Below are 13,025 nucleotides of genomic sequence, written 5' to 3' on the forward strand. Positions count from 1 at the left end.
TCCACTCTAAAGAAAGTAAGCCTTTATGTTACAGCAAACCGCTGCACTGGCATCCACCAAATAATTTCATACACAAAACAACCACTTCTAATCTAATGGGATTTTTATTCAAGTTATTTGAGTTTTATTATGTAATAAGTGTTCATATGACAAACAGAAATAAGAAAAATCAAGAGAGAACGCTTTATGATCCATCTTGAAGAACAGCAGTGCCTTTAACCTATAGACTTTGGTTCTTCCCCGACTCCTCCAGCTAAATGATAAACAGCTAGGCTGACTTCATATGCAAGGTTATCAGCATTCTCCTACACATGAGAACAATTAAAACAGAATGTAGATACTTTATTTGTCCCAGCTCCTCAATTCATTAACGCAACTTCTAGAAAGCAACACAGAAGTCCTTGAAAGACTGAATAGGTAAAGGGTACTTTTAAGTCACCTGTATCCATAAATTAACTGGATGCAAGGTGGTTATTCCAGTTTTACATACGTTTTTTATAAACAAACTGGCACAGCAAAGGTTACAATAACAACACGCAGAAAAGGAATCTACAAAGGTGAGGGGGTATAAGCTTGGAGACCACTGGAAATTCTCTGTATCACGGCACTTCAAGATGCTTCACTACTGTTGCATGATGATCATGCTTGGTACATAGACCCAGTACACATTACACACATATGATTTCTATGAAGTCAGATCCATATTGGAGAGAAAAAGCTTATATCATGATCAACAGCTAATCTTCCTGGAAGGCAACAAATGAGTGTAGGGACAGATGAAAAGAGACAAGCCCCTTTTCCACAGCCACTTGTCTCTCCCCCCCTCCCTACTAGCTTTCAAATCCCAGAAGTCCAGGAGAAATGGGAAACAGAATGGTAATGGCCAAAGGAAGGTGCAGATATCAGTCATAGGAGATTGGACTAAGCCCACCAGCTGATGAACCTGAGTGCATATAAACTGAGTAAGAGTTGCAAAAGCAGAAAACTACCTGGGAGTCTACTGCAGACATTCAACATTCTGCCTGAGCCCAGTGCCCTAAGAGGATGAAGGGCTTCAGTACTGACCTGCGTGTCTGCTTCAGCGTAGACTCTGACTACATCTTCCGTTCCAGAGGGGCGAACAAAAGCTCGAGCCCATTTAATCTTTTTCACAAGGGCATCGATTTTCTCTTGCAGCCCTGGGGGTGTAACTGCCTGTCTTTCAGCATCTGTAGTGTCAATCACCCGTCTGTCAGCAACCTACAAAACACCAAGGCAGAGTAAGGAAAATGAGACGCCATTATTTTTGTTACAGCTCTCAATGAAACCTAGAGATTTTGCAGCAACTACAGCAGGAAAAAGAAGAGAAGGGCCCTATTTTCAGAGGCAGAATCACTCATCAGGGAAGGAGGACATGTGGAGATTATCAAACCCTGCAGAACAGAACTTCTCGGTAGCTCCACTGTGCTCTTTTGTCAGCTAGGTCTTCTAAGTGCTCTAGCCCTGACCCATATTTTCCATCCCTTCATCACCTTTACTAAAACAAGAAGGCTATTCCTCTGACCTTGTTCATCTGTCATCCTCCAGATCAAGATCTCACAACTGAACCTGCAAAGCAGCAATGTCTATGGGAATACCCCAGACCTATTCAGAACCATCAACAGCTGCAGTTTCTGTAACAATCACACCGACAGGTGTATACTTGCAAAGGTGATCAAACACGAGAGGAAAAAAAATCTAAAGCTACTTTTCAAGCAAAAGGGGGAAAAGGTGATAACACACATACATAGTTTGGAGGGGGGTCATTTGAGGAGAGACCGTTCTACCACATCACAAACCTCATGAAACAAACCAGTTCAGTAAACAGGAAGGTCCATGATTCATGTTGCCCCACAAATGAAACAAGCCTCCATTTTCCTGGTTTGTGCCCATCCCTATTCCTGAACACTGCTGGCCTCCTGCTCACCTTTACTTTGAGTTGTCGGTTTGGAAGATCTGTGTATATGGCATCCCACTGTTGCAGTGTGAAGTTCTTCAAAGCCAAGATGGCTTCAATCACTAACATGTCTGAGATGGCATCTCCAACTGTCTAGTAGATTAAAAGAAAAAAAGGGAAGGAAGGTAATGCAGGGGACATGTGATCCTCCCTGAGCCCGTTCATGGGAAAGGGGGAATATAAGCCTACTAAATAAATAATAAAATATATTAACATTAGCTGCTCATTCAGTTGGTCACAGTTCAGTTCATGGGGCTATTGTTCCATGTGTAAGCCTATGAGCAACTTTCTTAGCAATGCATTCTGGGCAGGATCCTGGTATACAGATTTAGTTAATGTGAAGCTGTAGACTATTCCAGAACTGACAACTGGATGCTGCAGCATCTAAATGCTAAGTACCAATTCTACAAAAGATGCCACCTATCTATTAAATGAAGCTGAAATACTATTCAGAATGGCAAGTGGTCTGTTTAAGAAATCAGTACACTGACTTCTAACTTTCCATCCAAACTTTGCAGTGATGCAGCTGTTTGGATTGTGCTTAGCAATCTGAGGTAGAACCGCTCCAGTAGGGAAATTCACATGTAGCCCAAACTCAGTCTGCTCACTTTCTCTGTGCTACAGCTGTCAAAGAAACAAAGTTTCAGTCAAACACTTATGTAAAACAGGCTCACCTGAAATAGCCTGATGTGAATCTTTTCCAGCCCCCATCAGGTGTAGTTTGGCTGAAACATGAGTGCGTGTATGAAGGCTTATCTGGGAGGGACAGAGCACCTTTGATGATGCACAGAATAGCCCCCCAAAATAATCATTAAAAATAAGAGCTACTCAAACTCTTGGAATTCACATGATGAGATGAGTGCCATTGACACCTAAGACCCTGTAGAGCCACTGCCAGTCTGAGTAGACAATACTGGCCTTGATGGACCAGTAAGGCTGCTTCAAGTGTCCATTCATGAACTCAAAACAAAAACAATTTCTGCAAACCTCTTGTCTCTACTACTCTATTCTCCATTCAAGAATTTAATACTTACTGACGGCTTTTTTTTGAGCAGGAACACACAGGAATGGCTTGGCATCAGGGTGTGGCCTAATATGCAATATGCTTACTGATCCTGCTGGGCTTTTTCTACAAAAAAGCCCTGCTTATTGATCAGTGTCTATCACCTGTGCAAAGCACACGTACCATGCTATTGAAAACTATGGAATATCAAGTCTCTAGCACCCAACTTGTTAAAATTCAATTGGCTCAACACGCATCACTTTTTCCAGTTTGGTATATTGTACAACACAGACAAGTCCTGTATTATTAAACTACATCAGAAGTATAACCCACCAAATATCCACCCGCTGCATCCAATTTAACTTACAGGCTTTTGGTGACACCTCTGAAAACCTTAATGCTAGGTATCTGGATGCAGAACTGAAATGTACATTGGAGTTCTTACCTGATTTATCAAATCAATCATATTTTCAAGCATTTTTGCAGCTTCTCTTTTTCGGTTGTCTTTTTCATTTTCTGCCTGGTATTTTATTTTCTCTTCTGCGGCTTTGCTGAATAATACCTAGATGAAAAGTAAAGCAGCAGCAGCAGATAAGATATCCTGAAGAATTGCAACATGGCCATAACTAGTAGTTGTACTTCATGAGAAGAAATGAGTCCCATCTCTTAAAAACAATGCTGCTGTTAGTTAAATACTCTTGCATCCCAGCCAAACCTGCAGATCTTCCAGTACTACCATTGCTCTTCTTACTCATTCTAATCCCCTATCCACCCTTTGAATTATTAACAAAAATTTAATTCCTAGGGTTGTTAACCCCAAAAACATGCATTATAAAGCAGGAAAAGATAAACCTGAAAGCACCCTTTAAAAGGAAAGAAGAAACATGGTATGGTATAGATAACAATGTGGAAAAGTGGCTATTTCTGCTAATAAAGATATTTATGAGATTAGAGACTTTGGGCTATCCAGTCTAGCTATCAAACTGGCAGCAAAAGGTAAACCAAGAGACCTTATGAGCCACAATACCTACAGTGCCGTGGCCATTTGCTTCAAAGTAAACTCCAACATCGAACTCCTGGGCCTTGTGGTGCAAGTGCTTCACTCCTGTTTTGGCACAGTGGACAGGCACCTAGGATAGAAAGATGGAATCAACCCGGGCTTTTTTTTGTAGCAGGAACTCCTTTGCATATTAGGCCATACACCCCTGATGCAGCCAATCCTCCAAGAGCTTACAGGGCTCTTAGTACAGGGCCTACTGTAAGCTCCAGGGGGATTGGCTACACCAGGGGTGTGTGCCTAATATGCAAAATAGTTCCTGCTACAAAAAAAAAAAAGCCCTGGAATGAACAATCCATAGCACGGCTACAAGTTCATAATTAGGGATGGACATGGTCAAGAAAAATGGCTGGCTGTGGAGGTTTGAGGTTCATGGGGTTTACAGCCCCTGGATGACAAACCTCCTCATTTAACATACCACATGGCTTACAAAGCCTTTTAAAGGGAATGTGTTCCCTTTAAATGGCTTTTACAAACCCTGCTGACATGGACCTTATGAACCTCCTGGGTGGTCCACGTTGGCAGGATGGCATGGACTGAGCTCACAGACCACAAATTGGGCCCCACTCTGTAGAAAAATTAGGTCCAAGTCTGGTCTGTGCCCATTCCTCCTCGTCATTCTGGGTGCAGACAGCTAGCATCTTATATCAATGACAGAACTTTATTCTCAACCATACAGTCTCAGCATAGTTGACCAAATGTCCGATTCAAAAATATGATATATGCAGGGCTTCTTATTTTGCAAAATGAAAAGGATCCTAGGCCTCAAAACATGAGAGCTGGGGGCAATTCTGATTTTAAAATCTTATCTAGATTTGCTAGGCTCTCCCTATCCATCTATGACACTGTATGCTAATTTTTATCCCCAGAAGAATCATCTGAGCCATTAAGGTTTTGTAAATTATTTTTTCCATCAGCTATGATTAGGGTTGGGTTGTTTTTCACTGTGATTTTAAGTAAAGTGGAATACAATAGTTAACCTAGTACCTTCATCGTTTCTTCCAAGTAACGCGTAGAACTGCCATTGGCATATGCTGTTTGTATTATTGCCAGTGTTAAAGTTTGCCCAGTCTGAAAGAATTAAGGAATACAATTTTCATATTAATACAAGAATGAAGTAGCAGTGCTTCTGGAATATATACATTCCAGTTTATAAACACATAGTAACATTTCACATTGGGTAAGACTGTTCTTCACCTAAACTTCCAGAAGTTATACAAAACTGAAAACAAGATAATAACTGTATAGGTAAAGGCCAGCAGTGTTCTTTTATTATCAGCTGTTATCCCACATTTCACCTTTGCAAAAAGCCAAGCAGCAAATACATTCCTTCTTCTTCCATTAACTCTACCTTGTAGTCATTGTCAAGGCAAAGGAAGGATCATCTCATCAAACAATGGCAGAGGGGGGTGGGGGGTGGGAATGTATAAGACCTACACTCTTGGCAGAGGGGGAGTGAGAATGTATAAGACCTACACTCTAGTTTTGCTGCAGCAGTTTCCAATGCTGAAGAGGCAGGTCACTCTCAAATTCAAGAAAGGATTGCCTCTTCAGCAGCTGCAACTCTAACTATGCTATTCTCTCTGTGAACACAAATAATGTTGTAATCCCATCCAGAAGAGCCCTTTGGCTGGAGGACCTGGTTTTGCTCAATGATAAAGCATCCGCTTTGCTTGGGAAAGGCACTAGGTTCAGTCCCTGACACCTTCATTTGAAAAAGTTCTGGTAGTAATGATATTAAAGATCTGTACTGCAGACCCTGAGGAGCTACTACCAGTCAAAGTAAACAATACTGATCTTGAAAGACCACTGGTCCAACGCTCACTATAAGGCAACTTCATGAGGGGAGAAAATCAAAATACATCTCACACAACATCTAAGAATAGCATTTCCTATGGTACATGTTACCAGTAATCTGGTAGATGCTTCACCATTTTGCTTGAATAACAGATATAAGCTTGAATCATCTAGATTTCTGTGGGGGCAAGAGAAGGATGATTTTCACCTCTTCCCCCGAACGCAGGAGACCCCCAATTCTCCCCCCCTTCATACTTGGAAGCCCCCTGACACCTAGGAGCAGTATTTCATGGGGCACAAGGCTTCTGAAAGAGTGCGGAATTGGCAACCTCCCCTTCTATTCATGGAAATCTAGGCAGGATGCAACTCATATCTGAAAATGTGAACCTGACCAGTTCTCATTATGGCATGCAGTCAACATTTACACTTTAACTATGTAATAGATAAGAGCAATTACCTTCACCAGAAGTTCTTTAAGGAAGGTACTGATCAGAGTTGCTATTTTATCTCCGTCCAGAAGGTGGAAACAGCCAGCAGCATCAATATAGTAGTAAACTATTCGGTCAGCATCGCCATCAAATGAGCAACATCTCTCACCCATCTTCATTTCCAGGCCTTGCAAGCAGGGAGACAAAACAGAATTATTCAGAAGCAAGAACTCTGATCTAAAAGGTTGTGTGAGAGTATGTGGCTGTAAGTTGAAAGAATTACAATATACATTTTTAACTGCATACCTGCAGGAGGTTTTTGGTGCACTTTCACAAAATCAGCTCCACATAAGTGATTGAGATTCCCTTTCAATCCATCATTGTCTATATGTATTCTAAGGCATCCTGGAAGGTAGTGTTCCAGTTCTTTGAGTTTCAGAGCCCCTATACCATTGGCACAATCTATCTTCAAACACACATGACCATCCCTTTGGATGTCAGCCTGCAGGAAAGAAAGCACAAAGAAGGCCCTAAGGACAGCTCTATCTAAACCCCTTTCAACAGCTCACAAGCAATGTTGTCAGTGTTCTGAATCAAAGAGACCTAATGCCATAAAGTTACAAATCCATCTGGCTAAGTTACATGCAGAGATAAGTGATTGGTCTTAGCTATGTTTATTCAGGGACAAGCCCCATGGTCTTCAAATGGACTCTTATTCCACCTTTCTTCATGAAAGCAGAGTAGCTTCCCAGAGTTTATATGCATAAGATAAAAGGAAACAGTTTTCAAATCAAGATATAATAGGCTGGATTTAGCACAGTGTTCAACAACTGCAAGGGCTTCTGCCCACAGAGAACAACTCTATCAGATTCATCTTCCATAACAGCCCAAAATACGTTGAACATCCTGTCCCTGGGGGACATAGGACCCCTGGAACAGCATGAAGGGAAGATGGTAGGTCTGCTCCTAAAGGGGAAGAATGGGGGGGGGGGAGGACTGCCCTCCCTTTCAACAGCAGAAATTTTCCCTGGATCCAACCCATTACATATAACTCCTTCAGAATGGAAAGCTTGTTTAAGCAAACATATGTATATCCTAAAAACATAAACAGTGGTGGATTTAGTTTGTCAGGAAGATATAAATTTATTAATCCTCATGGCTATAAAGGCACCCATTCAATTTTGCACTACTATAACTTCACATGGAGCTGGCATTAGAAGCAGAATTCTCATGAGGATTTAATGGGAGGGAGATCACATAGGTAGAGATTACACAAGTAGAAACCTCTCTAAAGGTGTTTAAGTATAGGTCCAGTTGCAACCCCCAAAACACAAGGTTCTTTCACCTGTTTAGTAAGCTCTGTAAAAGCCCTGGATAGCTTTTGGTAGTAGCCTTCCACTGTTGCTGTCCCATAGTTCCCATGAGTATTTCGACAGCAAACCATATAATGTAGTTGTGGTGTTGTCACTAAGCCATAGTCTAGTAAAATAAAATCACAATTGTCAAAGAAAGAAGACAGTATTCCACATTAGAGACACAAAAAAGGAACTTTCATCAACACTGAAGTTATTTTTCACTTTTAGAACATACAATGTATTTAAAACTTACCATGGTATTGTCCTCCAAGGGCAGACACTCCATCAATTACTGACTCAGAAAGCTTCTTGCTGCTAGATCTGGAAGAAAGAGACAGAAATGAGGTTGCTTTTCTAGAAACAGCAGATAAAGACACAAGTCTGCTTCAAATAATTTGATTTGAAACTTTATTCCGAAACAAAATCAGGTTCAGAGAATCAGCAAATAATAAAACACAAGCAGTGTGGTAAACATAAAACAATGAGCAGAGGTTAAGAGGGACAAGAAAATTAAAACCCTCCTTTAACAGATATTTATTTATTTATTTATTTATATATATTAAGATTTATACCCCGCCCTTCTCACCTAGGTGTCTCAGGGCGGCTTACAACACAATATTTAAAACAATTTCAGTTTAAACAATTAAAATACCATTAAATCATAATTTAGTAAAAAAGATAGAATAAAAACCGGCGGCCTATAGATACATTTTTCATCCAGGATATTTTACATTGTCAGTTAATATCGTAGGCCTGCCGGAAGAGGACTGTCTTACAGGCCCTGCGGAATTGCCCTAGATCCCGCAGGGCCCGCACCTCCTCCGGCAGCTGGTTCCACCAATAAGGTGCCGTTATTGAATAGGCCCGGTCCCTGGTGGATTTTAGGCGGGCCTCCTTTGGCCCGGGGACTACCAACAGGTTTTGTGAACCTGAACGTAGTACTCTCTGGGGAACATGTGGGAAGAGACGGTCCCTAAGGTAGGCAGGTCCTAGGCCATATAGGGCTTTAAAGGTCATAACCAACACCTTGTACCGGACTCGGAATATTACTGGCAGCCAGTGCAGACCCTGGAGCCCCGGTCGAATGTGCTCCCATCTTGGGAGCCCTAATAACAGCCGGGCAGCAGCGTTCTGCACCAACTGCAGTTTCCGGGTTCGGCACAGGGGTAGCCCCATGTAGAGGGCATTACAGTAGTCCAGCCTCGAGGTGACCGTAGCATGGATCACTGTTGCCAGGTCGTCACGTTCCAGGAAGGGGGCCAACTGCCTCGCCCGCCTAAGATGAAAAAAAGCGGACTTGGCAGTGGCTGCTATCTGAGCCTCCATCGTCAATGAAGGCTCCAACAGCACCCCCAGGCTCTTGACCCTGCCCGACGCTGTTAATGGAGCGCCGTCAAAAACTGGCAGGGGGAGTTCCCTTCCCGGGCCGCAGCGACCTAAGCAAAGGACCTCTGTCTTCGCCGGGTTCAGCTTCAGCCCACTCAGCCTAAGCCACCTAGCCACTGCCTGTAACGCCCGGTCCAGATTTTCTGGGGCGCAGGCGGGCCGGCCGTCCATAAGCAGATAGACGGCCGGCCCGCCTGCGCCCCAGAAAATCTGGACCGGGCGTTACAGGCAGTGGCTAGGTGGCTTAGGCTGAGTGGGCTGAAGCTGAACCCGGCGAAGACAGAGGTCCTTTGCTTAGGTCGCTGCGGCCCGGGAAGGGAACTCCCCCTGCCAGTTTTTGACGGCGCTCCATTAACAGCGTCGGGCAGGGTCAAGATAGGCAAAGTTACTGGGATGCAAAGCTAGAGTTCACTGTCAATTAGGCACTTGCATATCCCCCCCACACATAGGAGAAATTTGGCAATTAATTTCTGACATGTGAATCCTCACCAAAAAACATACCCTGACAGAAGCCATAATTCTCAGTTTGTTGGAGAAAGCCAAAAAGAAAATCTCAACTTCAGAGAAATAGAATGGCAGCAAAGACTTGAAAAAATCTTATATAGGTTTTTTTTCTGCTAAGGTGACCTCACATGTAAATAAATAGGGCCTTTCCCAAACAAAAAGGAAAATATTGGACATATGATACCTAACGTAACAGACAACTCTCTAACAGAAGTTGTCAAGGAACAGATCACTACTGGTTAGCACCCCCCCCCCCGAGAGACTTAAAAACCAGTCATCCCAGTATCTATGCATGTCATCAGTGTTCCTTTCCCTCGCATCTCTAGGGTGCCAACAAACAAAATGGTATTATCTACCTTGGGAAGTCTGTCCCACATAGGGGTCATTTGGTCCTATCTATCTAGCGTTGCCAACCCCACCCCCTACAGCCATGACACAACATCCCCAACATGATGACAGTGATGTCATCATGCTGCAGATGTCACACAGAGATGCTCTGGTATTTTGGGCAAAAACCTATGGTAACCATAGAGTTTGGCCCAAAATACCAGAGTGTCACCATGGAACATCCTCAGTATGATGTCACTTCCATATGACGTCATCACATCTGAAACACTGCATGAGGCAATGGCACCCTGCCCCCCACTCCCACCCCCTTCCAGCACAAGATAGCAACCTGGCAACCCTTCCCAAAAGGAAGGATATGGCTATTCGGCTATTAGCAGTCTCTGTCCCTTTTGGGGTTGTAAGCCATTGTTCTGCTTCGACCAGCTCATTAGCATAACCAAGAGCTTGAATGCTCTCTTACTGGAGTGTGATAGCTCCTTTCCTCAACCTCCTTTCTGTCAGCTACTAGTCTGCAGCTGAGCAGTTTTAACAGGCCACACTAACTGGATCTCAGCAGAACTCAGAAGCTAAGAAGGGTTAGTACTTGGATGGGAGGCCATCAAGGGAAACTGGGGCTACTCTGGAGCGGAAGACATTGGCAAACTACCTCTGCTCATCTCTTGCCTTGAAAACCCCATCAACTGGAATTTCATGCAGTCATTATGAGTTGATCACAACTTAGTGGCAGTTTAATTAGTATGCAGCTGTCCTCCTGTACGTGGACAGAGAGCAGTCAGAATAACTGAAATAGTGGGGTTGAAGCAGCCCCGTAGCCAGGATTTGAAGAATTGGGGGGCGCTTGAGGGCCAGAACAGCCCACTTGAGGGCCAGAACGGCCTCTTCTTACAGGCGCCCTCTAGCCCAACGTCAGCCCAACGTGGAGCTTAACTTTCAGTCCTGGGCGCTGAAAGTACCCAGTTGTTTCTGCTTGCTGGGGAGTCAGAGATTTCTTCCAGCCCCTAAGCAAGCAGAAGCAACAGGGAGCTTAACTTTCAGTCCTGGGCTCCGAAAGTGCCCCGTTGTTTCTGCTTGCTGAGGGGTCAGAGAATTCTTCCGGCCCCTAAGCAAGCAGGAGCAAATGTGGGACAGACGTCCCCTAAGCAAGCAGAAGCAATGGTGTATGATGAGGGTAGAATGGAGAAGGATGCAGCCAAGGCACTGGAGGCTGGTTAGGGGCCCCAAGTCAGGGGACTGGGCCCCTGCAGGCCCCCTCATAGCTACGGACCTGGGTTGAAGGCTGAAGGGCATTACTCCACAGAAGTGTATGCATGGGAAAGAATGTGAAGCTCACAGAATGTTTTCATAAAGGCCTTTTTGGCAAGGGTAAACACTACTCAATTTTTACATTACCTATTTCCCCCATAATGTTTACCAAGTTTATAGCTACCTAGTGTCTCTGCCAATAACAACAAAGGCATTATGCTGAAGGTCCACTGCTTCCTTCCGGCAAATATTAGACAGCACAGTCAGCAGTTCAGGTTCTTCTGCATTGGTCAAGGATGTTGCATGTTCTTCCCAGGAAGGTGCCAACATTTCACCCAAAGGATCAATCAACTTCACACCATTGTCTTCCTTGGGAGAAGATATCAGTCAGTGTGTGTGTGTGTATATAGTCTGTGTTTATATCAGCCTGTCATCTTACATCATAAAATTGACCTATTTTCAACATGGCCATAATTTGAAACACAGTCTAGTTTAGGGGTGGCCAAACTGTGGCCTGGGAGACACCTGTGTGGCTCACATATACTGTATGGCTCTCGAAGCCCCCACCATCCTACTGGCTGGCTTGGAGACTTTCTTCAAATCATTACTTTCTTCAAATCAATAAAATAAGCTGCCTGCAAAAGTTCCATAGACTTGTACTCTAGAGGCACTGATGAAAACACTGGTCTAATGCATAGCTAAATTGACTTTTAGTGAAGGTTGGCCTAGAATGGCTAACCTTCCTGTGAATCTCAAAACAGGCAATAATATAGCTAGAGATTCTATACAATCTTCCATTAATGAATTATTCCCATTAATGAATAATTTAACTCCTCTGTCCCTTATTTGAACTGCTTATTCGGCTTACTTCTGGGTTGTGGGAGGCGGTAACCATTACTCCAATTGTGGATTTTGTCTGCTTGGACCTCAACACCGCCAGCAAGCCCATGCGAAACATGGTATGGTCAAGGTTCTCTGCCTTGGTCCGAAATCCAGCTGTTCCATATTGGTAGGAAAGCCCAGGAGGCTTAGTGTGGAGTGCCGAGTACTTTGTAATGGTATCAGCGTCCATTTCTGAAAAGAAGGGGAAACAGTGGGAGTACTGTTAGCATTCAAGATGGATACAGTATGTCACAGAAGTGAGTACACCCCCTCACATTTTGTAAATATTTAAGTATATCTTTTCATGTGACAACCCTGAAGAAATTACACTTGGCTACAATGTAAAGTAGTGAGTCTATAGAAAATTACGCAACACACAGCCATTAATGTCTAAACTGCTGGCAACGAAAGTGAGTACACCCCTAAGTGAGGATGTCCAAATGGGGCCCAAAGTGTCAATATTTTGTGTAGCCACCATTATTTTCCAGCACTGCCTTAACCCTCTTGGACATAGAGTTCACCAGAGCTTCACAGGTTGCCACTGGAGTCCTCTTCCACTCCTCCATGATGATCTCACGTAGCTGGTGGATGTTAGAGACCCTGTGCACCTCCACCTTCCGTTTCAGGATGACCCACAGATGCTCAATAGGGTTTAGGTCTGGAGACATGCTTGGTCAGTCCATCACCTTTACCCTCAGCTTCTTTAGCAAGGCAGTGGTCGTTTTGGAGGTGTGTTTGGGGTCGTTATCATGTTGGAATACTGCCCTGCGGCCCAGTCTCCGAAGGGAGGGGATCATGATCTGCTTCAGTATGTCACAGTACATGTTAGCATTCATGGTTCCCTCAATGAAATACTTAAATATTTACAAAATGTGAGGGGGTGTACTGTTGCATACTGTATGTAGTAACTAACACCAAAATCTAAAAGGATAAGAATGAAACTTCACTTATATCAAAATCATTTTTTTTAATTTATAAAGGATGTAGAAAAACTTTTACCTAGTAAATGGAGAAAGGGCTTGTACATATTTGTTCACTGAACCAGACT

The 13,025-nt window shown here is 43.5% G+C and overlaps 1 protein-coding gene across 1 annotated transcript; it reads right to left on the reverse strand.

Annotated features, from left to right (window-relative positions):
- Positions 1 to 85: 85 nt before the first annotated feature.
- Positions 86 to 12,206, reverse strand: PGM3 (phosphoglucomutase 3). The gene is made up of 12 exons (XM_060236553.1): positions 11,964 to 12,206; positions 11,280 to 11,464; positions 7,869 to 7,936; positions 7,606 to 7,739; positions 6,567 to 6,762; positions 6,290 to 6,447; positions 5,023 to 5,106; positions 4,010 to 4,108; positions 3,424 to 3,540; positions 1,946 to 2,068; positions 1,066 to 1,239; positions 86 to 305 (listed from the first exon to the last, which is right to left on the reverse strand). The coding sequence occupies exons 1-12, from the start codon at positions 12,165 to 12,167 to the stop codon at positions 216 to 218; spliced, it is 1,632 nt and encodes a 543-aa protein (XP_060092536.1). The 5' UTR covers positions 12,168 to 12,206; the 3' UTR covers positions 86 to 215.
- Positions 12,207 to 13,025: the final 819 nt, after the last annotated feature.

Source organism: Heteronotia binoei, chromosome 1 (genome assembly GCF_032191835.1).
Source record: "Heteronotia binoei isolate CCM8104 ecotype False Entrance Well chromosome 1, APGP_CSIRO_Hbin_v1, whole genome shotgun sequence".
Taxonomy (NCBI): Eukaryota; Metazoa; Chordata; class Lepidosauria; order Squamata; family Gekkonidae; genus Heteronotia; species Heteronotia binoei.

What these genes read in the sequence shown, in the direction of transcription:
- PGM3 (XM_060236553.1), bottom strand. Translation starts at nt 12,167, where the DNA reads ATGGACGCTGATACCATTACAAAGTACTCGGCACTCCACACTAAGCCT. An exon ending in TTACAGAGCTTACTAAACAG is followed by an intron (nt 6,763 to 7,605) that starts GTGAAAGAACCT and finishes TCTTTCCTGCAG; the next exon opens with GCTGACATCCAAAGGGATGG. An exon ending in GCACCAAAAACCTCCTGCAG is followed by an intron (nt 6,448 to 6,566) that starts GTATGCAGTTAA and finishes CCTGCTTGCAAG; the next exon opens with GCCTGGAAATGAAGATGGGT.